This window comes from Vidua macroura, chromosome 9, assembly GCF_024509145.1.
Source record: "Vidua macroura isolate BioBank_ID:100142 chromosome 9, ASM2450914v1, whole genome shotgun sequence".
NCBI classification, from domain to species: Eukaryota; Metazoa; Chordata; class Aves; order Passeriformes; family Viduidae; genus Vidua; species Vidua macroura.
In genome coordinates, this window is record NC_071579.1 from 27,735,059 (window position 1) to 27,760,666 (window position 25,608).

General features: G+C 41.4%; 2 protein-coding genes and 1 long non-coding RNA gene across 9 annotated transcripts; 2 read left to right on the forward strand and 1 right to left on the reverse strand.

Annotated features, from left to right (window-relative positions):
• Nucleotides 1-551: 551 nt before the first annotated feature.
• LOC128811703 (uncharacterized) lies at nucleotides 552-6,405 on the forward strand. The gene is made up of 4 exons (XR_008438432.1): nucleotides 552-881; nucleotides 3,283-3,584; nucleotides 4,442-4,494; nucleotides 6,277-6,405. It is a non-coding gene; the product is annotated as an uncharacterized LOC128811703 (long non-coding RNA).
• Nucleotides 6,406-11,541: 5,136 nt separating this feature from the next.
• Nucleotides 11,542-18,607, forward strand: DMRTB1 (DMRT like family B with proline rich C-terminal 1). Its single transcript, XM_053985114.1, has 4 exons — nucleotides 11,542-12,125; nucleotides 13,723-13,955; nucleotides 14,516-14,660; nucleotides 17,486-18,607. The coding sequence occupies exons 1-4, from the start codon at nucleotides 11,747-11,749 to the stop codon at nucleotides 17,554-17,556; spliced, it is 828 nt and encodes a 275-aa protein (XP_053841089.1). The 5' UTR covers nucleotides 11,542-11,746; the 3' UTR covers nucleotides 17,557-18,607.
• A 1,735-nt stretch (nucleotides 18,608-20,342) lies between these two features.
• On the reverse strand, nucleotides 20,343-23,266 carry LOC128811603 (uncharacterized). 7 transcript variants are annotated; one of them, XR_008438403.1, is made up of 3 exons: nucleotides 22,740-23,266; nucleotides 22,402-22,652; nucleotides 20,343-20,759 (listed from the first exon to the last, which is right to left on the reverse strand). XR_008438403.1 is itself a non-coding variant. In XM_053985346.1 (2 exons), exons 1-2 carry the CDS (start codon nucleotides 23,206-23,208, stop codon nucleotides 20,635-20,637), a joined length of 603 nt encoding a protein of 200 aa, XP_053841321.1. In that variant the 5' UTR covers nucleotides 23,209-23,266; the 3' UTR covers nucleotides 20,343-20,634. The 7 variants fall into 7 exon arrangements, 3 of the variants coding, with proteins under 3 accessions (XP_053841321.1, XP_053841320.1, XP_053841322.1); XR_008438402.1 differs by having other exon boundaries at nucleotides 22,731-23,266; XR_008438400.1 differs by having other exon boundaries at nucleotides 22,402-23,266.
• Between the last annotated feature and the right edge of the window lie 2,342 nt (nucleotides 23,267-25,608).

The following is a 25,608-nucleotide window of genomic DNA, read 5'->3' on the forward strand; positions in this document are numbered from 1 at the left end:
TGCACTGTTGCCCAGGTATTACAAAAACAGCAGGCACCATCACGGTGGCTGCAGCCAAGAACCCTCACAATGCCAGAAGAGCCAGAAGAAAGAAACACCTCAGTTAAAAAACTGACCTCTTCCTCGGTGGCTTCTTCCCCTGAGGGCTGGAATCCTCTCAGCCTGGCCTGCTCCTCCTGGGCACTGCTGCCCTGCATCATCTGCCAGGCTGGTGGCCGGGCTCCTCTTGCCCGGGTGGCCATGTTGTGCTTCCCCTGGCACAGCACCTCCTTGAAGGTTGGGTTCATGTTTCCTTTGTGGAAGGAATGCAATGCCCACTTTAGCTACTCCATATTTTGTGTCTCTTTTTCTACTTCTTCCTCTCTTCCTCGGTGTTTTTCCCTTCCAGGGGTGCCACACACAGCCGCAGTAGCTCTGAGCTCCATTTTTCCCCTGAGGTGACCATGTTTTTTCCCACCTCAGCCCCTCCTGAGGTGCAGGGAGGGTCCTGCTGAGGCACTTGGGCTGGCAGGTGTGCAGGGATCCCTGAGCAACCCCAACGTGCATAGGAGCAAGAAAACTGCCATAAAAATGTCCTCGCCTTGTCCTGAGGTGCACACCAGCCCTAAAGCCAGAGCGGCTCAGCCGAAGGCCGTGAGGGGAGAGTGCTCTGCCCTCACACCTCTGCACGTCAAAATGGCGGCCGCGCCGCAGGGCGGGAAGGGGCACTGTGAGGGAGGCCAAGGCAGAGCTTTCTGCTGCTGCAGTGCCACGTTCTTTAAATGGAACTCCTGCATTTGTTGGATCCAGGCTTCCACTGTGCTGACACAAAGAACAGTCAGGAGTGAGGGCCCCAGGCCTCAAGGCTGTGACATGGACTGCAGGAGCTCTGCCTGCCCCCTGTGAGTTGGAGGGGCTGAATTTGGGGGGTCAGCTGCCCTTGTGGTTCCCTTCCCAGCATTTTGACTAAAATTTCCACATAATCTGCGCCCAACTTCTGTGTTTACATAGAACCTTTTTTTCTTTTGGAAACTGCCACAGTTGAGGATGTTCCTTTTCTTTGCAGTCAAGTCATCCTGGTACATGAAAAGATTTAGTAAAGCACCAAGTTTAGGGGAAAAAAAAATAACTGAGCATATACTGAAACTCTCCTTTTAAGTCTTCTCAGAAATGATGCTTTTAGCAGTCACTATTTGTGCCTATGTGTCTGTACATGTATTACATGCAAACACTGTCTGCATGCACATGAACATCTGTGAGCCAGACTCGCCCCGCTGGAAATGCGCACACAATCCTTTCATGAGTTGTTTTGGTTTGGGTTTTTGTTTTGATTTTTTTTTTTCCTCTTGATAGTACTGGTGTCAATTTAGTGCAATTTCATTAAATTTAGTAGAGCTTGTTTTTAATTCTACTGAGAAGTAAGAGCTGACTCTTCTGTATTATGTCAGTCTACAATGATCATACATAAGGTCAGATTTTGTCTTTAATAATTTTTGTTTTCAATAGTCTTTACTGAAAAGAGATGGATATCAACCAGTTTCTCCTTTCTTCTGGTTTAACACTGCCTAAATTGCATGTCCACAGCACCAGACCTGTTATACAGTATTTCATTGCTGATTGCCAGCTACATAAGGGAGCTCTTTCTAAGTAACAAGTCTATTGTTTCCTTTTTTTTGTTTATTTTTATGTATTTAATTAACAATATATTCCTATACTCTGGAAGTCTTGTGACGAGCATAAAGAAATTAAAAATATAGATTCACTCCTCCTGCAGGTTCCCAAAGAAATTTTATTTTCTATTAGTCATCTACTGATCTAAATCAGGCTGAAAACCCTGAGCAAAATATCTCTCATCTTCATTCTGTAAATTCTGTAAATAGCCTCAATTTTTTTTCTGCCCTCTCTTTCACTTTTTTTTTCTCAGAAACACTTTTTCTTTCTACATAATTTTAATTTAATCCATTTTCAGTCTGTCTTCCTTCACCACATGCTCTGTTCTTCATCATTTTGTTCTCATGCTTTTCCCCCTGTAAACCCCACTGTCATCATGGAAACCAGTGTAAAAGGGAATCACTTTGCATCGTCATTTTTCATCTACAATTGCCCAGAGCTCAAACCAAGAAAATGAATAACTTTGAAACCTGTGTGTAGTTTTCTGCCAGGTACACAGTCTTGCAATTTCTCCTTATTTCTCTGTTATTAAGTATAGAGTAAGTAAACTTTATACGTCTGTGAAGTTTTGTAATTCCCAAAAAACCTTACTCTGTCCTGTGGAGCTTGGAGGGATGCAGAGCAGGCTCCTGAATTAAATACTCTGACAAGTCATTTAATTGCAGTGTTTCCTGTTCAGTTCTGCCGTTTGCATTTCACAAATCAAGTTATTTTCAGATGTATTTGTATTCTAAATAGTGCATGGTCTGATAATAGTGACATTGCCACAGAACTATTACATGCATAACATACATACATGTTTAACATACATGTTTAACTGTTTCTTTCTTTTCACAGTTGGTTGTAAAAAAACTCACAAACCCTAAAACTATGTGGTTTTAATTTATTTTGGCAAAGCCCTAATGATTCACATAGAACTGTAATTCATCAAAGGACCCTTATTATGAAAATAAATCCTAGTAAGAATTTCTTTGTCAGGGACTTTGCAATTAAAGATAAAACTATCTACAAAAAAAAAGTAACATGTAAATGTAACATGTAAATGTAAATGTGGATATCAAAATGGAAATTATTATATGTGAGGTAAAAAAAAGAGCTTAAAGCACTGAAATTGGAAGGAGTGGATAATCTATGTCCCTGGGTTCTGAAAGAACTGGCACATTAAATTGCATGTCCAGCAGCAAGAATTTTTAAATAAAGCTGCTGACTGGTAGCAGAGTACTGCTGAAAAGCAAACCTCTTGCCATGATTTCAGAAAGGGGAAAAATATATAACCAGAAAACATTAAAGTGACCTCAAGAATATTCAAGAATCTAGAGGGTTTTTTCCTTTAAGAAAAACATCCATGTGAGTAGGAAAAAAAAAAAGGAAAATGGAAAAAATGCAAGCTAAGTTTACCAAAGGTGAAGCAGGTTGAGTGAATGTATCTCTGTTGATTAAAACCATTGCTTTAATCAGCAGAAAATGATGCATCTAAAATCTATCAGGCTTCTGAAAAAAAAGTTGTGAATAAAATGCTAAAGCAGGAAAAGCCCTTGGTTGTGCTAGAAGAGGAATTATTTTCTCAGGGGAGGATATTATTGTAATTCTTGAAAGATCAATACTGGAATCTACCTTATTTCATATTTGCAGTAATGACTGCCACCAAAAAGTATGCTAATGAAATTCTGCAGAAAGCAAACACTGAGAGATATTACTACCACAAAAGAGGATTAACGGCTCAAACAGGAAATAAATAGATACTGTGGCAACTGGAATAACAGACATGGAATGAAATTTAAAAGCATATAATGTATGTATGAAAAACCAACAGCAGGAGCTCAGCCCTTGGAAACCAAACACAGAACAGGTCCTTTAGCTGAACAGAGGCTACCTGTAAGTCACTGCTGTGAAGACAACTGTGGCAAACTGAACACAATCCTAAAATATTTAAGGTTTGTATTGCTAATAAATATATGAAAATATTCATACAACTGTACAAGGCATTCCTGAAATCTCACGTCAAACATTTATTTTTATTCTCCGTGTCTGAGTGCTAGGTGGAAGTGTGCTGTAAAAATGGGAAAGCTTCTCTTACTGAGATAATGAAGATTGCTCATCTTCTTTCTCCAGACTTATTATCAAGGCATTAAAAATCTATAATATTCACCAGTTCACCATTTTGAATCACAAGACTGCTGGATAGATCAATGTCATGATAATGTGGCTAATAAATCATTACTAAAATTTGTAATTTTGAGAGGATGGATACCTAATTATTTTCCCTTAAAGATCCACATTACACTTTATTTACTGCCTCAACACAAATATTCATGATAATCTCTACTTTTTACAGCAAGCAGAACTCATTTAGGTAAGATTTCCTACAGATAATGGTGTTTTTATTTGCTTTTTAACAATTTGTTTCTGAAAGGGTAACATTTAGCAAGTAACACTTGGGAGAAGTGAAGATTAAGATCTGTGTACCAACTGAGGCTTGTCTGAATTAAGGATGGACACAAATATTTTATTTTAGTTATGACATTGTCTTATTTATTAAAGAAAATTAATTATTTTTCTTAACCCGTACCTTTGTAAAAGATAGATATTGTGTCTAATTGGTGCATATATTACATCTACTCTTCTGTCTCTGGTTAATAATTTAAAATGCAGTACAGATTTGTACAGTACAGGCAGGTATAGATTTTCTATTAAAGAGCAGGAAACCTTTGGATGCCTGCCAGTAAATATTCTGTGAACATTTCTACCAACTGCAAATAAGAGTCACTATCATTAACACTTCAAATTTCAGGATACAGTGTGCTCAAGAATGCCGAACTTGTTTGGTTTTGTATGAGTTATGAGGTAAGAAATGCTAAAATAAAATATAAATATTGTTAACATGCAATTTCAATAAACTTTGTAGATACTTTATTCAGGAACACTCATCTTTATGTGAATGTATTAATTCACTTTATTACGTGTATTCATGTTGGTGCTTTCATTCCATTAAATATTGAAAGATAAATCTTATATTAAATATGTGAGAAAGTTTACTATAATACTGAAAAACAGTGTGTTCCAGATCAACATATTCAGATTCATTATCCAGGGAAAATGGGCATCATATGTTAAGGGAATCCTAATAAACCTTAAGACACCAGTCCTGTTGTGTGTAAACTGATCAGAGTGTGAAACCTGTGGGCTCAAACTGATTTGAAAGGAAACTCAGCTTTGGGAATAAGTACATTTCTGGTGGTGAAGTTCGAAGATAGAGCTCAGTGCACCCCATGGATGGGACACTGTGCAGGAAATCCACTCCCTGTCCCGGGGTTATTGCCCTGGAATGTCAAAGCAGGCATACCACTCCTCCTGGCAGAAATGCATCTCCTGTCCTCAGCTCAAATGTGTGATTTTGATAAGACTTCAACCCTCCAGTATTTAATTTTAAATAAAAACGTGTGTGTTTGCTGGCGCTGGTATTTTAAAGATGACAATACACATGTAGAAAGAGACAACTGCTGCTGTTCTGCCAAAACTAGGGATCATTAAGTGGGATCATTGCTCATCATCAACCATCAGGTACCATGACTTCCCACCACTGCCAGTCTTGTATTTCCTGTTATTTCACATGCCCGGGAGGGGCTGGGGAAGCCGAGGTCTGAGAGGTTCTGTTCAGTTGTGCTCTGCATGGCTGAAGGCCGCATGGCTGCTCTGCTGCGGGGCGCTCAGCTTCCCTTTCCCTTTCCCTTTCCCTTTCCCTTTCCCTTTCCCTTTCCCTTTCCCTTTCCCTTTCCCTTTCCCTTTCCCTTTCCCTTTCCCTTCTTTCCCTTTCCCTTCCCCTTTCCCTTTCCCTTTCCCTTCCCTTTCCCTTTCCCTTTCCCTTTCCCTTTCCCTTTCCCTTTCCCTTTCCCTTTCCCTTTCCCTTCCCAGGGCTGCCCGAAGCGCGGTGCTCCGCAAGGGCCGGGGCTGTGAGCGGAGCAGTCGCCCAGGGGAACAGGCTGCTGCCCAGGAAAGAGCTAAACAAGGGTCTGCCTGCAGCAGCCACTGCTGTGGAGGTCAGTCTTTCCAACAGCACAACCCTGCAGCTACAGGCAACCTTTTGTGACAGTTGGGTCCCACAGCTCCAGGGAAATTGAAAAGATTATTTGGTGTCTTTTTGTATTTGTTTTCTGGAGTTGATCAAACTAAACTTTCCTGACTTAAAATCAAGTTTGATTTAGATTCAAAGGAAATACTGCTAACAACCTATTGTCTGATTATGTTATTTCTATGCTTCATAATAACTAATTTTGCAAATATTTTCATTTATTGTGATGAAAGACAGTCTGGTTTCATGATCACAAAGCATGAAATGCCAAGGAAATGTGCCTCTTTGGTTTCCCTCTTGTTTCTGCAGTGAAAATATTTTAGTATGGCTTCACGCCTGTGCATGCTTATCATTATACCTGTCAAAGCTGCTGGTCAGCTGTCTGCTACTTTCATGTCTTCTTTGTCCATAATCTCTGCTGTCACAGGTGATTTGCAGTTGAATAAGTGGACTTCTTTTTTAATTTGCTGAATCAAGGAGGTAGAAAAGAGGATGATGTCCTATCAATTCATTGATTTTATTTCCTATTCCACTGTTTACTTTCTACATTGTGTTAGTGGACTTTGAAGTTCCAGGAGCCAGCTGAGGTAGCTCACCAACACACTTCATGTTGGAAAGAGAGAAATGGAAATTGTCTTAACACAGCAAGTACGTAAGTCTGTCAGGGCAGGAGAGCTTTACTCCCTCAGTTTGGAGACAGGCAAGCATCCTTTCAACTTAACTTTTTATGTTCATATTTGCAAAAGTCCTCTCCTGTGAAAATGTTTCTCCAATATATGTACATACACTGTATATATAATCTACAAGATTATATTAAATTTGAAAGACTATCTTGTCATTGGTTGTAGAAAAATTTCATAGAAATAACAAAGAGAAGGAATGCTTCTTAAACAGCATCCTTCAGTATACCTGTCTGGAATGAGCTAATGCAAATTCATCACTGTTGGTGCTTGCATTCTCTTCCCCAGTACAAACCAGTTTCTCTCTGACATACAGGTTTAAGGAGCCAGCAAGAAGTTTTATCATCTCACTGGGAGTCTATCAATTCCCAGAATCATCCCCAAAGACCAGATGATGTTCTATTGATGTGAATACCAGAAATCAATTTTAGCATGCATGCCAGAGATTAATCATCACTAGTCTTGTCTGTTCTGTCACCAGGCTAAACATTTTGATGATAGTTTCTCATTCTATGCTGTTAAGTAACTACTATTTGGTAATTTCATTTTTATTGGCTTCACTGAAGTATCCGTGAATGGTCCAGGCTGAAGAGAAAGAAATTATGGCAAACAGATGGTTTTATTTATTTTGCATTGTTTAAGTTACTTCAGATACTCTGAAATCCAATTCAGATGTGAGGTGGAGAAATGCATTTAGAAAATGTGGGATATGTACCAGTGTTGACAATCACAAATGGAATCCTGCCCACAGCAAGTACACTTGATGTTTGTAGTGGTCTTTCAGCTGTCTCCTGCCTTATCCATCTATTAGCATTGCTTTAGGCTTGCTGACAAGGTAATATGACAATTTCAGCACAAAATGGGTGCTAAGCAAAGATGACTCTAAACGGGCCACCTACTTACTGTGGAGAGCGTGACTGTTTCTGCATGAAATCCTTTTTTTGCTGTTTGGGAGAATTCAAATGTGATTTTCTGTTCTTTGTGTCTAAGATAATATGACAAGAACTATAGCTGAGGGGAAGGAGAATGAGGACTCTGGATTAGAAATGTGTTTATTTCTCTAGGCAGAAGACTGATTGACAAGCTGAGTGCTATCCAGTATAAAACTCACCAAATTTGGGAGCTGACTGAAGTAAAATGGTGCTGTAACTAAGGCACCCCTGCAGCTGCCACAGCACTATCAATGTGGACTATCCTTTGGGTTTTCAGTTACTCTTTTTTCTATTAATGCCTACAAAGGTGACCTTCTATAGAAACAAAAGATTTCTTCTGAAGGGATAATTATTTTCTTAGACATGGAAAATAAGCAAACAATCAGACTTCAATGATACAGTGATCTTTATTTATTGCAAACTGACTGAACATCTCCCACAGGAATTTTTTACCATGGATCTATTTTTTTTTTTCTGGATAGGGATCTTTAAACACTATCACTTATTTGGGGAAAGCATCCGTGTGTGTATGTGTGTGTGTGTGTGTACTTATGTCTCTCTCACTCTTTTCCCCTTACTGCATTTTATTTCCTCCTTATATGAGAGGCGTATTGATGCAGAATAAGAGCTGCTACGGGTTTAGTTTCCTTGCTGGTGTTCATTTCTCTCCAGGTCCACCCCACCCTTCTGGAACTCATGAAATAGCCAGATCACAGAGTTTCCAGTTTAATCACTTTTTTCTCTTAAATAAAGATCTTGTTACAATAAACAAACAGCAGTATTACTAATAAAGTCTCTGCTGTTAATATTTAAGAACTGTTATATGTTAAAAAGATACTCAATTTTAAATACTCAAGATTTATTTTAGTTGTGTTTGTTAAAGAAACCAGAAGTGCTTATATAACTTTGATACATTTTTAAGACTTTAAAATATGTATAAACTCCATCCAATTTTCTCTGATCACAGCATAGAGTTTCACCTTTTTGATACAGCAGATGAAAGTCAACATCTAATGGTGCTCTGGTTAAAACTGTTTTAAATACAACAACAATAAAACCCCACACACCTCAGTGGAATTCCTGCTTGCACTACAGAAGACAACATTTTAAAATAAAGGAATTGATGCTGAAATAGAATTGAAAAGTTAAATCTGTTTATTTCAATGTAAAGAACTTAACTGCAACCAGATTTTAAAAAGATTTTACCCAAACACATTTCATCCATTTCAAATTTTAAGGTAGTTAGAATATAATCATATTGCACTGTTTCTATGCTGCACTTTCTCTCACATTAAAAAAAAAATGTTTGCTGCAGTACAATTTCACTCTGATTAGAAAAGTGGAAAATACAGTGTACAGAAGTGCCTGGAAGAAGTTTATTCATTGTCATGTAGGCTTGCTTTGGGCAGGATCAGACAACGTCGTGAGCTTGTCAGCAGGGAGCTGAGCCCTGCAGTTCTGTGGCAGCACTGATGGATGTGTGCTGCTGTGAGTGCAGCAGTGAGAGGGGATTTGGTACTGCAGGTCAGCCAGAGCATGTCTGAAACTCTTCCGTTTTTTACAAGGAGCTTCTAACTATGAGGATGCTAAATATGCTACTTCTTAAAATGATATTCTGGGACAGGTGAAGGTGAGAGCTCTTCATGGGCAGTTCTGCCTCTGCAGCTGTATCTCCACATGTCAATTATGCCCTGGCTGAGCTGTAAACACAGTTCTACACAGTTATAATGGAGAAGACCTGATAGTAGTACTACTATATCAATTTTTACATAATAACTTATGACAGTCCATAATGGATACTTCAAAACTACAGTGATAAAAAGGTAATTTTTGAATAGAGGATTTTACCTTCATATGTGATGTCTTAAAAATTTGAAAGATACTCTTGATTTTTTATGTATAAGAAATGTATTTCAAACCATGTGTGGAAATATTTATTAATGGAGATCTCAGACTGAACAAATTTCTTGATTAAGTTGCTGTTGCTCTCTGAAATGCCAGAACAATTTTCTTGCCACAAAAAAAATTTTCTTGCCAAAAAACATTTATTGTATGAATATTAGCTGGAAAGGCTGAGAAGGAGGGAAAAAACCCCAAACCCCAATTTTCTGCTATTCACTTTTATGACAGTCTTTTGATTTGTTCCCTTTTAGCTAAGTCATTGCTAAGTCACCGTTTCATGTACAAAGCAAACTGCACACCAAAACCACACACTTTATATGATTCAGAATTGGACAGCAGTAGAGATATTATTGCTATTTATTTCAATAACATAAAGTCAGCAAGTTGCCTTCCTTTCATTTTGGCACGATAATAATTCTTATAAATGCTACTTTAATACACAATTCTTTACACACTTTATGTTCTGCTCCCACCATATGTTACATAAAATGCAAGAGAAAACTAAGTTTTGAAGAGTCCTTATTGGGCCTCATTTTCTTTCAAATATGAACAAAGAAGAAAATTATAATAGACATGAAGCTCCATCCACATACAAGTCTACACTTCATTCCAAAAGTGTATTTAGAAATTGTTCTATCTTCTCTCTATTATGGTCTTCTTACAGTGTGATTAGGCTAACTCAAATATATATACAAAAACATAACAGGATGGGAGTAACAGAATTCTCTGAACTGCCTGCAGAAATAAGGATTTACTTCACAAGCAAAGTAAAATGTTCACTTTTCTGCAAAAAGCAAGTCTAGTTATGTTTGAAACAAACTATATGGAGAGTACAATAAATGAATGTTTAGATGAAAGTTGTTCAAAAAGAAAATCCACGTGACTTTGAAAGATATGGTTTAATTAGTGAAGAAACTGGTACAGCCCTTGGCTGGTACACCATTTTAGAAAGAGAAGAGATACATTTCTGTGTATTTGAGTAAATGTCTTGAAGAATAGTATTATGTGACTCAGAATAGAAAATTACTGGGGAAAATACATGTAGCCTACCTTTCTCCCCCTCTGCTCAAGTATCCAAATGAACACAGATTGGGTATCTATGAAAAAATATAATTACGGTTTTTTAAAATGTGTCATCCATCCTCTTTCATTCTACAGCTGAATTAGCACAACCTGAGCATACAGTAAAAATATGGAGCATAAAATTAGGAATATTTTATCTGTCTATATGTAATAGAGTCAGTGTTTAGAATGAGTACGGGAAGATCAAGGCCTTAGCAAAATCCTACTGGAAACCTGCAGGACTTAGGTGCAAAATCCTACTGGCTCTTTTGCAAAGTGAGAAGCCTGAAATCTCGGCTGAGCTTTGGCGGGCACAGGGGCTGGCTGCTCACTGCAAAAAAGAAGACTTGTTGCCAAACCACACTGTTGCCAACCCTAACGGGCCTACGCTGCTGGGGCCTCACCCCCCAAGGTGCTGAAGGGTGCACCAAGGCTTTTCAAGATTCTTTGCACCAAGGGAAGAGCTTCTGCCAGGTTTGTGAAACAAATTCCATTGCAGTTAGAATTGTTTCAGAGCAAGCAGATAGATTCTGCCTGGTTCTCTTGAAACTTAGTAGAAAGCTTCACTACTACTTGGTGATTAATATTTATCGTGTTCTCTTTAACATAGAAGCTATAGCCACCTTGAGATTTTAAAACAGCTGTTGTATAGGTGAGAAAATTCAGCAGTGTAGTGCCTTACCTTGCAAAGTGGGGTTTTCTCCTGAAATGGGCTACTGTGTAAACCATGGGTTTGCAGCTACCAGCAGTAACAAATATCAAGTGCTTTCAAAGCAATACTACAACTGGAACATTCCTGTATTTCTAACTGTAAGCCTGTCTTTGTTTCCAGAGAATAAGGAATTCTGAGAAAAGGAGACAGGTCTTTGGAATGACATATGCTTTCTACCTTCGTCTTAGTAGCTTCTTTTGAAAAACAGAATGATGAAAGTGTTCTTTTTCTGCTGAGGCAGTCACTCCTCCTCATCAAGAGAAGCATGCTGCAAATTGGAAACAAAACAGGACTGTAGTCCCGTGCATATTAAAACCGAATGCATGAGGGGTATGAAAGTGGGTGCAGATGTTAAAGTGCCAAAAGGGAAAATTATCTTTTTAGGGCACTACTGTAGGGACAGCGCATTTGTGTCCGTGCACACCGGGTCCGTCCAAACCCCCCACCCCCGCGGGCACCAGCACAGAGCAATGTGCCCGCCCGTGGGGCCCGTGCCCCCCGCAGCTCCTGCAGGCTCAGCCCCCCACGGCTGCGCTTCGGCTCCCGCCCGCACCAAAGGGCCGCAGGGGGTGCCCCGGGGAGCCGTGCCAGGCGCAGGGCAGGGAGGCCGCGGGGCCCGGCGCGCTCCCCACCCGCTGCCATGGGCTCTCCTGCCCCCCGGCCCGGGTTGTTACATCCCCTATAAAAACCAGAGGCCGGGGAGGGCCTGACGGGGGGTCCGGGAGGTCGGTGCGGTGCCATGGAGGCGGCGGAGGCCACGGCGAAGGCACTGCGGGCACCCAAGTGCTCCCGCTGCCGCAACCACGGCTTCGTGGTGCCCGTCAAGGGCCACGCCGGGCACTGCCGCTGGAAGCTGTGCCTGTGCGAGAAGTGCTCGCTCATCTCCGAGCGGCAGAAGATCATGGCAGCCCAGAAGGCGCTGAGGCAGCAGGAGATGGAGCCGCCGGCCAGGGCGGACGCGGAGCCCGTTCCGTCGGGCGAGGGCCGTGGGGCGGCTGCCCGGGAGGACGGGACCCCCGAGCACTGCAGCCACGAGAGGAAGAAGGGCGCCCAGCCCGACAGCGGCGGCAAGGGCACGGCATGCTGGGGGCCACCGCCATCTCCCTTCAGGGACGACGGTAAGGACCTGTCCCCAGAGCCTTTTCCTAGCATCTCCCTCTGTTCTCTTTCCCCTGTCAAAGGCGCCACTTGTGCATTTCGCTGATTCCTCAGGCTCCGGCTGCCCGGAGAGCCGCTCCTGCATTCTGTCCCGCTTTCTTCCCCGGAGGGCACTGGGCTGGCACGTCGGTTCTGCAGCCTCATCCCGTCCCTGGCGGCTTCGCAGCGCGGGGCGGGAACAACGGGCACAGCCTCGCCGCCCCTTGCGAGCTCGAAGCCTAAGCAAAGTGTCTTTTCACTGAGAGGGAAATTAATCTGGGAGTGCAACAAAACTGGATCTGCTCCGCTTGTTTCTTTGAGTGCTGTCACAGTGTTTATAAACTCACAGGCGCAAAATTCCAGCAACAAAAATGCTAAAAAGCTCAGCGATGGCGTGTAAATAGGTACGGTGCTGCTGCAGCTGTCAGTAGCAGGAGTTTCATGTTAGCACTGCAAAAGAAAAAGACCTTTTTGCCTTAATTTATACCTGTAACAAAAACTGAATTTGGTTGGGATGACTTGATGTAAAAGTGCATTTGGTATTTAAGAGCAGAGCATGAACTTCTCAGGTGGAGCAATTGTATGGTCTGTCATCTCTTAAATGGCTTCCTTTAGAGTCTTTAATGTGACTTGTCTAATTTATTATAGTAACTCCATTCTATTACTATAAGAATGCTACAGAAATTCTTATTGATGGCAGTAGTCATGAATCTGAGCCTCTGGAAAGTTGGCAGCCTGCAAGACAAAATGTTTGTCCTGAGAAGACTTATTTTGGACATCTGTAGTCCCCAGAGAATACTGTCAATAACTTACCCTTTTTAGCTTTGTTTTGGAATAAAAGGATATTTATAGATGACAGTAGCTATACAGATGTCTGTCAGTCCTTCCCCTTAGCATTTCTAACCTGCTGACCAACTTCAAAAAAAGACTAGACACAGATTATAGCACTTCAGAAGTAAACCTTTCAAAGGAAATTCTTTGCCTTCTCTGCCAGTCGGAGGATGGGGCAGACAAGAAGGACCCTATTTACATTCAAGTAGCCACTCCTTTTCCTAAGACTTCAGAGAGGCCATATAAGATTCAAGATGGAAGAGAAAAAGTGAAGTAACTGATTTCTGCTTCTGATTTGTTTGTGTATGACCCTAAAACTGAGCGTGCTGTAAATTAACCTAAGAAGTGACAGATGGGACTGTGTTATTAGAATGCTAGAAAGTTAGAACTCTGCTATTTCTGTGGAATTTTGTTTTAAGTACCACTAGAGTCAAAAGTTAAGATAAGATGTTTTGCTCTTGTTGATGTACTGAAAGAATAAGATTCTGCAGCCAGTGTTTTACTAAGGACAAACTTCACAGCACGCAATGCAGAAAAGAATGCAGAATAACTGCATTACAGTGTCATCCGCTGTACCTTTCCTTAGTTCATGAAAAAATCACAAAATCAATTCATGGGGAGCTAAACATGAAACCAAAGGACCAGATTCTGCTGTCTGAGAGTGGAATTTGTTCCTGCAGCTACTTCTACATAACTCCATAAAATTACATGGATAATTTTATTTGTTCTTTTCTCATTGTTTCCTAGCTCAGCCTGCTTTTACTCCAGAATACACTGTCAACCCAGAATACCTGGAGAGAGAAATCCCGAAAGTGTACCCGGGGTGTTCTGGGGTATATCCTTACCACCCATTTTCCCTGGGATTTGCCATCAATGAGTCAAGCAATGGGGAAGCACCATCACCTCCAGGGATATCACTTCAAAGAGGATTTCGACACATTCCTAGCAGCTATGTGCCAGGGAATGCAACCACTGTATCAGTGAGTAGTATGCTTTTAATTACCTGTGCTAATACTGCTTTATTGTAGCTGCCTTCTCTCTGTTGAAGTAACCATGAAGAGTAATTTTCCTTATCAGTTACTTCATAACATTTTGATAAATTGCACTGAATAAAACATTAGCAAATGATGATGTTAATAATCTGACCTGCTTTCAGTACAATTCATCAGTTGATGCTAAGGTAGAGTGATCTGCCTCAAGACAATAAACAATAGATTTATTATGCTTGTATAGAAATTCCCTGTCACGTTTTAGGGGTTACTGAGAAAGAAGATGGCTGCTCCTGGTTTAAACCAACTACTCCAATGAGATGCTAGAACAGGTGACAAGGACATAAAAAGGTCAGTTTTGGTCTGACGTGGTCTGAGAAGTTCTTGCTCCTCAGTTGCAGCATATTACCCTGTGCACAGGCTTTCCATGTGCCAATATGTGCACTGACATGGCAGCATATGGACAAAAACCCAGAAATGGTCTGATAATGCAGATGTATCCTGGAAAGAGTCTTTAGCTAGAAGGTGATCTGCTTCATGTGTTTCCACAGGTTCCAGATGGAGCTGGAGATTTCCCTCAAGGATACTACACTCCTCTGCGTCAGTTCATCCCACCAGGTTTTCTGACAGGGATTCATTACATCCCAGCTCCGGTTTCACTGAACATCCTGGCTGAAACAACCAAGGAAGTACATGGTAAGAGAGAGTCACTGTTAACCTGGTTTCAATATCTAACCACAGAGATGGAAACCCAAGAGACCCTGATCCCAGCTAGTTTTGACCCCTGTGATTGAAGCCAGGCCTGAAGTCCTGACTCCTGGGGCAGATTGTAGAGTTCTGGGAAGGGCTGACCTAGGGGAGGCAGCCTGGCATGATTGGGCTTTCCAGCTGAAAAGCACAGAGCTCTTCCAGAAAATGATCTGTTGATGTTTTCTACATAGCTAGTGTGTAGGGCATATCTTAAAAAATATTTGCAGGGCATATCTTAAAAATTATTTGGCTGTATTTCAATTTTCAAATTGTTAAAAAATAATGTGGACTCATACCATGAATAATAGGAAATTTCTTGCTCATAGGAAAATCCTAGATTTTAATTGCTGGAAAAGAAAGATTGAATCTTCAGAATCTCTGATTCCCATAGGATTTTAAATTTCTGTCATAGATTAAGTCTTTATGCCCCTCTATTTTAGGTCTTTCTCATGTATTGTGCCTACATGTGGACATATTTGTGATTATATTAGCAAGTTTTTAATTTAGCTGCAGCTAAGCTGTGACCACAAGAGGGTAGAGCTGCTCAGAGAATTAACCACTAATACTGGATGTGTAAATAGCCAGTTTTATTTTAGTTTTTTTTTTTTTTAATTTTAAATTTTTACAAATGCAGATAAATAAACACAACTTCCTTTCTCTTCTTGAACATGAGAACAAAAAATCGTTAAGTGAACTGTTTATGAAATAAACACTGAAAAATGAAGAGGGAGGAGATACAAGAGAAGTAGAATGATCTCATCTGAACTGAAAAGATGGTGGTGGTGGTTATGTGGGACAAAATATAAATTGGGTTTTTCTGGCCTGATTTCTCAACAACATAAGGCTCATGCAGCCTCACTTTCTGTTAATGTCAGTCCTCTCATAACTCTTCAACCCATTAGCTATTTTCAGCCAAACGTATCTGTTGTGATCACATGCCTGCACAATATTGATGTGCAAGGGAAGCAGATTCCTCCCACTGAAGCATTTGCTTGCAGCCACGTTGTGGTGTAAGGCTGGCTGTCACCATGCACTCAGTCCCTGACTGGGGTGTGTGTCCTGGGCCAACCACCAAGTGCCAGCCAGTCAGCCCAGCAGTGGGGACACCAAGGCATCCCTGCTCCTTGTCTGGCTGGAAAGCCAAAGAAAAGGAAGCAGGAGATGTGCTGGACAAGGAGAATGTGGAGAATATGGCAGGGTGGGGTTGTACAGACATTGTAGAAACTTAAAGTTTTGTAAGATACTGATAAAGGCAGTGTGTAGGAGATACTGGTGCGCTGGAGGTGAAGTAATACAGGCTGAGTTTGAGGGGGAGAGAGGAAAAGAAGGGCTAGCCTGCAAATCAGGAAGTGTGTGTGAGGATTAATGGGCTTTGTGAATTGGAGGGGACAAAAATCTGGGGGATGCTGCAGTGGCAGAGAACATGTAGGGAGCTGTAGCTTTTCTGTTGGACTCTGAGGGAAGGGAAGGAACTGGGAGTAGCACACAAACATGGGGAACATGGGTGGAGTTACAGTAGTGCGTGAGGGAAACAGAGGAAATCCAGTCCTGCACTGGTAGAGTGAAGTTGTACTGGCCAAAAACTGATGAAAACAGGCAACTGGATAGAGAAGAAACACCAGTAGAGCAGCGTCCCCCAGGGAGCAAAATGCCATCTAATGACCTCAGCCCTTAACACACACCAGGGAAATCACAGCCCAGGCAGAGTGCCATAGGAAACAATGCATCATGGATTGTGTTGCTCAGAGAACAATCCAGTTTCCTTAGTGCTATGGAGAAAGTAGAAATTAATTCTACTGCATAGCGTTTGTGCTCCAGGATATGTAGGAATTTGCAATTGTAACCCAGTGAGGGGGGATAATTCTGCATGAGGCCATTCAAAATAGCCTGGCAGCAGAAGATGCAGATGTAAAAGGAAGAGTGAAACTAATAAATTCTTTCTGGAATTCAAGATGCTTCAAAAAAGAGAAAAGCTGTAATGTGTAATGCATAAGGATGAGTTAGGATTGCATAATGTCTTTTTTTTTTTTTCCAAATGGAACTGACTCCAACCTGCAGTTAAAGTTGGGAACATCCTTTCTCCAGAAACCTCCAGAAATGAGGTGAAATGGCAAAACTGGCAAAACTGTTGCAGGAAGATGGATATAGAAAACCCTAGCAGGGTGACAGCTGGTGAGGAGAAGTATCTGTGATCTCTGCCCAGAAGGAAATCTCAGATAAAAACAAAAAAATAATACTCTTCAAGGCTTACCTGAAAAAGATGCCCCCAGGGGTGGTGTGAAGTATAGATATGTTGTTACACAATTCCATGCAGTATTGACTGGTCTTGTTACAGAGATTTGACAAAGTAAACACAAGATATGTCCAGTAAAACAGCCAGCACAGCATCTGAAAGTAGACTCTGGTTGCAAATGTTTGGCTTTCTAAAAGAGAAATCAAAACCCAGGTTGCCTCTGAGGAGATGAGGGATCTTTTAATGCAAATTGCCAAGTAAATACTTAATAAAATAAAAATCCCTAGTTGGATTTGAAAATGGCATATAAATCAGTTTGTTGAGGCCTTTGAGAATTAATAGGAGTGTTAAAAAGGCATGGCATAGGTTCACTGTGGGTAAGTGGGCAGAAGTGTCTGCCTCATACTTCTATTCCAGTGCAGCTTCAAATGTGGAAATATGATTGATTCCAGGTGTAACAAGAGCTGAAACAGAGGGTTTGGGGTTTTTGCTTCTTTCTTTGTGTTTAACTCTGACATTTTTCTATTCTTCATTTTAGCTACTGAAGCTGACAGTGAGGATTCCAGGGTGGTTCATGAATGTGGCCAACCTCCTTCTTCCCCAGAATAAACAAGAAGAGACCAATCTGTATATTATACACAATAAATGGGCTGGAGAAGAGCTGAGAGCAGGCAGCACTGTTTCCATTTCTGAGTGTTAGTTAATGAGGGTAGAGTGACACTTAATCACTGAGCAGTCACAACAGCTAGAAGGGGATTAGTCCCCTGCCTCACTTTATGATCAATGTTCGAGCTACCAGGCTCACAGCTCTGCCTCCCAAGCACTACAAAGCCCATGTTCCTAAAAGGTTTTCCAGTGGAAGCAACAAATGATTATGACTCTGAATTTGTTCCTCTGCTGAGGTTACCTGGCTCCCAGACCATGGTCTCTGAGCCATGTGCACTCTGCAGCATTTTCATGTTCATGACAGTAGTCAGAAAGATGTTGTTTGTATCAGTTTGCTATAAAGGAAATCTGGTTCTGAATGTTAAAGAGTTCGATGATGTGGAGCCTGAAGACTCTGAGAGAGGATGAGAGGACAGCCTGGGTTGCTGATGCAGTTGGCTGCCCAAGAAGGTGCTTGAGCAGGGCAGGGAAGGGTGGGTGCTGTCTGGAAGGACAGGAATGTGTTGAAAGGCCTGGTGCCTCCTCATTGTTTCTGGGTCCTTTAAGGCACGTGCTGTGTGGGCTAGGGACAAAGTTATTTGGAATCACCTCTTGTCACACAGGCTTCACATCTGACATTTTGAATGTCCTTGATGATTTATACATGATTTCAGTGTTGTTTAACTCAGGACAGCTGAAACTGAGCAGTACTGTTTGTTTCTAAAGGGCTCTTGTAGACAGTTTTACACGTGTGTACTGCAAGTGCACTGTGGCGTAGCCAAGGTGTGGAGAGATTTGCCCAGGACAAAACACCAGTTACAATAATAATTTGTCAAATCCATCCATACTATCTTTGTCAGTGATAATCTTTAACTAAAAATGAATGGTATATTCCTCTACTATTTTTCCTGGATTAATTGGTTTTGTATCAAGTGGATCAGTTGTTAATGTTTGAATAATTGGGGTGGGACTTTTGTATAATTAAAAAAGATGCATTAAACTGTTGTTATGGTTTTATGTGTGTCTGCATGTAATTTTTCTAGCCAAATGTCATATGTTGCCCTGAACAGCTCTGTGTAACAAACTTGTCTGGAGAGAGATTTAGGCCTCAGTATTTTTTTCCTACATCTTTCTGCTTCTGTAAAGGTGAGCGCAGTAAAATAAACAGACTTTTCTGATGTTTGTAAAAAGTAAAGAAGTTCTGCTAAGCTGAAAATTTATCTTTTGTTTAATGTAGTAGATGATCTGCTGGAATGCTTTACAGCACAGTGTTTTGGCAAAAAAAGTGAAAGTGGCAAATTTAGAACTGCCAAGAGAAAAAACCAGAAAAACAAATTTATCTATAGCAAAGAATCTGATGTACAACTTGTTATAGTTTAGATTTACAATAGGATCTTTGCTCCCCAGAGTGTTCCAGAACTTCCATCTGCTTGGAAAGCTCTGGATACCTCTTTCTTTTCAAAATAAAATAATCTACAAACAGAAATACCAGCAGTGCCCAGAAAGCAGGCTCCTCTGTGGATGGAGGGTTTGGTTTTTATAACATAATGATTTAAGAAAATAGCAATGTTCAGGATGAATACTTGAACCAGCTCCTTCCCACATATTTTTCTAAAGTCATATTCAGTGTTGTATTACTCCTTAAATCTCAAAGCAAGGTGGATTCCAGCCCATTTCACTGACTGCAGTGCACAGTCACTGTAGATACACTGCACACACAGCACTGTTTGCTCTGTTTTACTGGGCCAGTGACTGCTTCCAGACTGCCAAGTCAAATTCCTTATTTTCCTTTCCTCCCATCTTTCTGAACTATCATCAAGCGAACCAAAGCCCTTTGGCTGCTGCAAGGATGGTCTGGCAGTGCACGAGGGTCTCCCTTGCTGCATTGCTGCAGATAAATGGGCATCTCCAGGCAGAAGTAGTTTAAGAAAGAGCCAGAGAAAGGCAACTAAATTGAAAAGATGGAGAAGTTGATTATTTGGGGGGGGGGGGGGGGGGTGTCCTAAAGTCAGTTTTAGAACATATCAGGTGTGGCAGAGCAGCTGTAAAACCATTTCCAAACCTTGCTACTTTATGCCCCTGAAGGACAAGGTGGTGACTGGGGCAAAAGGTCAAGTGATTTTCACAGAATCACAGAATTAGCAGGTTGGAAGAGACCTTTAAGATCATCAAGTCCAACCCATGCCCTAACAGCTCAACTGGACCATGGCACTGAGTGCCACCCATTCTTCTTTTAAACATGTCCAGGGATGGTGATTCCACCACCTCCCCAGGCAGACAATTCTAGTACTTTATCACTCTTTCAGTAAAAAAACTTTTTCCTGACATCCAACCCAAATTTCCCTTGGCACAGCTTAAGATTGTTCCTACAGCTGTAGGAAAACAGTGAGGCCAATCCTGCTTAATATGCTTAATCCTGTCATCAGTCAAACTCTGTGTGGTGTCATTTCAGACTTGTACATTTCAGGAAACTTGTCCCCAAGTTCTTGCATCTATCCCTGCCTAGAGATGCAAATGACTTGGTAAGAGAATTGAAAGTGGGTAACTCCAGCTGACAGAATGAACTATCTTACATGGATAATTCAAGGTTTCATTCTTCCACTTCGTGCTCAGCTTGTCCTTTTTAACCAAGGAAAAAACCATTCCTTGACAACTGGCGTTGTCATACTGTGCACTCAAGGACTTCAAAGTGAGTAATTGTAATTCCAAACTTAGTGCCAACCAGTGTTTCCAATAATTAAACTCTGTGATCTCGTCTGACTTCATTTATTTAAATAAATGACTTAGGGATAATGAAATCAGTTTGGACTGAAATTGAATGATTTGGATTAGACAAGTCACTCAGAGGTTGTTCCAGCCTAAGTCATCCCAGAATTTTATTGTTTTTTATTAAGGCTGAAGCGACACAGACTTTGGTTGAATTAATAAAATTTGGGAAAGAAAACGAAAGGATTCCTTTTCCTTCCGAAATCTTTCTGCATGCAAGCTGCTACTGGTTGTAGTAGGAGATCTGCATATATGCAGTTGTCATCATCACTATTTTCAGATTTCTGAGGATTCACTCCCTTGAGCTGAACTTCTGAAGGTGCAATTCCTAACACTTCTGTCAATTCTGTCCTTGCTGCAAGTCCCTGGGTCCTCACAGAGCCACAAGCTCTTGTTTGTTCCTTGAAGGAGAAAACCTGGAATTAGGAGCCAGCTCTTTAATATTTACTCCCACCACTAATTTCATTACTTTCAGTGGAATTCCTTGTGAGGGTAGAGAGAGTGGACAGCATTGGTTAGGTATGCAAGTTTAGGATCCAGATTTTATGGAGAGGTGTTTGTGACACTCAAACCTCTCAGATTGTAGATTTGCTTTTTTTTTTTTTTTTTTTTTTTTTTTTTTTTTTTTTTTTTTTTTTTTTGGTAGGAGCTTTAGAAAAATGAAAACGAACCCAAGAGAGATTCTAGAAGGATAGTATAACATGTCCATTCTGCAAACATATGTAGGATTCATCTGTCATTTCCCTGCAGCAGACTGCTCAATGTTAGCACTCTCGGGCTTCTACATCTGGACTGAAGCAGGTTTTCATATGACAGTAATTATAATACTCCTTCTAGGTGGTTTTTTTCTTCTTGGAATTAGATGCACCCAGTTGGAAACCTCTGAATCCACAGCAAGACTAAAGCTGGTTTTTCCACATTAATGAGTAATTAATTTTGAACTGCAATCCAAAGAAATATTTAATTGCTTACCAATAAAGTCAGCTTGTAGCAAAGAAAAATCTCCTTCCCCTTAAAAAAATAGTTTTCATGACAGAAAAATTCTTTACGATGTGAAACATAACTATTTTAGAACAGTGAAAACTTTAATTAAATCATTCTTATAGGCAAGTGGGTCTGCTTTTCCCATTTTTTTGCCCAATATTTTACTAATGCAACATTAGCATTAGTCACAGAGTTAGGTCTCTGCTTAGCTTGCCAGAATGTAAGGGAGAAATCCAAATGAAAAGAGAGACTTTGTGGAAAATGTTCCTGCAATCAGAGAGGGACTGCCTGCCTGTTTTACTGCAGTCCAAAGAGAGCTCCAGATCCACAGGCAGATGAGAGAGCAGATGTCCAGGCAGTGCCATGTCCACACACTCCTTACAGGTCCATCTCATCATACACAAGTAAGCTCAGCTTCAACAATTCTGAAAGAGCCCCCACAAAACCCAGATTTATTTTGGCATTACTTTTAATTACAATGGGTAACATTCTTCTCGTTTCTTCTTGCTGGTTCTTTGGATCTTGTCCTCAGCCAGGCAACATTAGTGGTGACCTTGCTGCTGATTACATAGGGTGATCCCCTGTGTATTAGTTGTGATTTCACACAGGGTTTGTGTGTGTTTTTTATTTTGTTTTGTGTTTTTTTGTTGTTTTTTTTTTTTTTTTTTTTTTTTTTAAATTATTTATTTATTTATTTTAATTTTATTTTATTTTACACAACTGCCTTCAGTGGAGGAATTTCTGGTTTCATTTAATAATTACTGTCAGGGTTTAATAGCCTTACTGGTACAAGGGACTCAAAAGTACTCAAGCCACATAAGCTACAGCAAATACAAAACATTTCTTTTTACAAAATTTTTCTTCTTTACAGAGAATGTGGTTTAAATAACAGCCATAGTTCCCTGGGAGAACCTTCCCTTTTTTTTTTTTTTTTTACAAAAGGCTCTGTTTTTCATTAAGAAATGTATTCTTTTGATCAAGGTGCAAATCGACTGTTTCTCATGCTCTTCCAACAGTAAATATACACTTAAATTCCACAAATTCAAAAGCCTCGTGTACCTGCAGATGGCTGATTTTTAACATCCCCTTCCTCAGGGAAATGGCTCTTTGCTTCCCGATGTTCCTCAGCCCAGGGATTACAAATCCTTCCCGCCTGTCTGCAGAGGCACGCCGAGGCTGGAGGCCTCAGTGCCGGGGCTTTGCGGGGATGTGCGGGGCCCACACCCGCCTGGGCCACCTTCCTTGCTGTCCCAGCCGGCAGCTGCGCTTTGGTTTCCCTCAAAACACCTCATCATAATTTTTCATGGCCGCTGCAACAAATGAGTCGGAGCCAAACCTCAAAAAAAGGTCAAGAGGTAGAACAATTTTCACCTTCCGACGCAAAGCACCTGGCGTACTCCAATGGGACGCTGCGGCGGGAGACGGGAAATCAGAATCCCGATTCGCGTCCTCGGAGTTTTGGGAGCGACTCAGGGAGAAGAGGGAGCCGGGCCGGCCCTCCGCTAGGGACCGCCGGCGAGGCCGCGGCCATGGCGCTCCCGCCTCGTGAGGGACCGGCCCCTCCCCGGGTCCTGCCCGCGCTCCCTGGCGGTGTCGGGCCCCGCCTCGGCTCTGCGGCAATGGACTGTCCTTTCCGGGCAAACAGGTACAGGCTCGGGGGTTGAGTCGTGAGTCCCGTGGAGTTTTGCCGTCGCGGTAACCAGACATGGTGCGGATTTCCTCAGTGCGGGCAGAGGTTTGGGTAGAGGCCAGCGATGGCTTCGTGCTGTGGCGGAGCTGCTCGCTCGCAACGTGCCCCGCTGTGAGCCTCTGCTCAGAGCGGGGTCTGTCCCTGCATGGGCCGCTCCCTTCTGGACTGCGCTCCATGGTCCTTGTGGGCCCCTTCCAGCTGGGAATGTTCCGTGATTCTGCAGCCTTGGCGGTGCTGAGAGGAAAATTTCCATGGAGAAAGGTTATCCCGTGGTCCCTCGGGGTTTGTTAACCGGGGCCGAGCAAACAGCCTCTGGCAGTGCTCCGGGGAAGGTGTGCGCCCAGGCCGAGCCAGTGATGGTGGCGGCGGGGCAGAGTGGGGTAAATACAGTAAGCGCAAGTCAAAACTCCCATGGCATTTGCGTACAAAATACATACAAAACTTCCACATACAAAACAAGCCCAAAAGACATTACCCATACTTGATACAGCTTTACAAAGTATTGTATTTACATGTATTTATATGTATTTACAGCTTTAGAAAGTTCTTGCTATCAGACTATTATTTCGCTTTGCGTAGTCGAAATATAAAACTCACCAAACCTGTAGCATAAAAACAGGAAAGAAAAACATTTAAGGCTTAACCTAGAATGCTTTTATTTTTTAAGTAGTTCAACACAGTTATTCATGGTTTTGGATTCCTTGGACCTAAATTTAGCTATAATGGATGTTTAGCCCTAATGAGACTTGTGCTGATTCATGTTGAACTTATAGTCTAAGATTCAAGGTCAAATGAAATCTGACTCTTTCAGACCAATTTATGTCTTCACAGTGCTTCATACTGGATAAACAAATCTGGCTTGTTGACACCAGTTTCCAAGTTCAAAAGTGAAATTTTAGAGGAAGAGAGTTAAGCAGGGGAACAGATTGCCAACAGGGTGGTGTGAATTTTCCATTACTCTAAGTCTAAACCAAGTAAGCAAGTTTCTCTAGAAAACATGCGGGTGGGTTATGTTGAAGAAATTGAGGTGAAATGTGTTTAATGCAGTAGATAATCCAAACTGCTCTTGGAGCCACAGAAAGGACTGGAGCTCAAGAAGGCACTTGCCTTCTAGGGTAAGCAATTTTCAGCCTGCCTGCTGAAAAGACCCAGAAAGGGCACTGCAAGCAGGAGAGTACTGTGCCTTCAGGACTGTCCATTTGTTTCAGTATGATTGTGTTACCTTCAGTTCTAGTCTCTGTTTTTGAGGACCTCTCTGCATGAGAGTTACATATATTTATATAGCAATAGAAAGAAATTAACTTCTTTGTGTAACTGTAGGAGAAGAATTTGTCAAAGATATTTTTATACCAAGTTTCAGGCTTTCTCCCTCTAAGCTCGAGCTTGTCAAATTGATTAGTGATTATTATAGTGTTTAAATCATACAGATTCTAAGTAGATGTTAAATAAGCTAGTTCTTAGTGGGTGATTCATGAGGCAGGGTGCTGTAGTAGTTGAAGCTGAGTCAGGAAGGCTTTGTTCAATACCTAACCTCAGTCCTACTGAGTAAAGTCAGGCAGTTAATTCTCTTCTTGTCCTGGTTTTGTCAGACCAATGGTCTTAACCTTTTTTGGACTTGAAATGTTTGCAGAAAAAATGATGCCTGAGAACTGTTTAAATTACAGAAACCTGTAGAAGCACAGCCTGTGTACAGACTTGGTGTGCATGGTGTCCCTTGTGCTAGTGTTCTAGAGCAGTAAGTTATAATTAAAGGCAGTTTTAATTCTTTTTTCTGCTAGAGTATGAACCTCCCTTCCAAGAAAAAGGCATTGTGTTTTCAAAGTTGAGTGAGAGAATGAGGAAATGAAGAATCTTTGCAGAAACAGAGCTAGAATGTATCACAGTGTAGTGGGATCTCCAGCAGGGAAAACCAGAGAAAATAAGACTCAGAGCCTACAAAGACCCAATGGGGACTTTGTAGCAGTCACACAAATGTATTTAATATTGGCCACAGTTCACTTCTCAACTTAATGTACTTCAAGTGTGATTTCCTACGTTATGTCTTCTGATACATTCAAGCACAGCAGTTCTACAAGATTGACTTCATCCATACCAGACACAAGACTTTCTTCCTGCAAATACAAATCTTTTACATCTGACTAAATGAGAGCCACAGCTGAGAGAAATAAATTTGGTGAAGAAACCAGAAACTTGGAAAGCAAATTACTGCAGTTGGACGGCCACTGTTTCATCCAGTGAGTTTAGTTCCTTTTGGAGAGATGTGCAGTGAGAGGCAAGAAAAACACAGGCTGGCTCTCAAAAAAACACAAGGAAAACTGTACATTGTGCTATGACCAGAATGCAGGCTCAGAACCTTACAAAAGATGTTTGTTCCCCAGGGGAAGAGCAGTGTGTGATCCTGAAAGCAAAACTAAAGGCAAAGAACAGAGGCGATGTTTAGCTGGAATTTCCCAGCAGTGTTACTCTGTAAGGAAGATTCCAAAGCAGAATTTACCATTTTCAGTAGAACCCTTGTAAAAGCATAAACCACAGGTGCATGGGCAGAGACATCTTCCCCTAGACCAGACTGCTGAGCA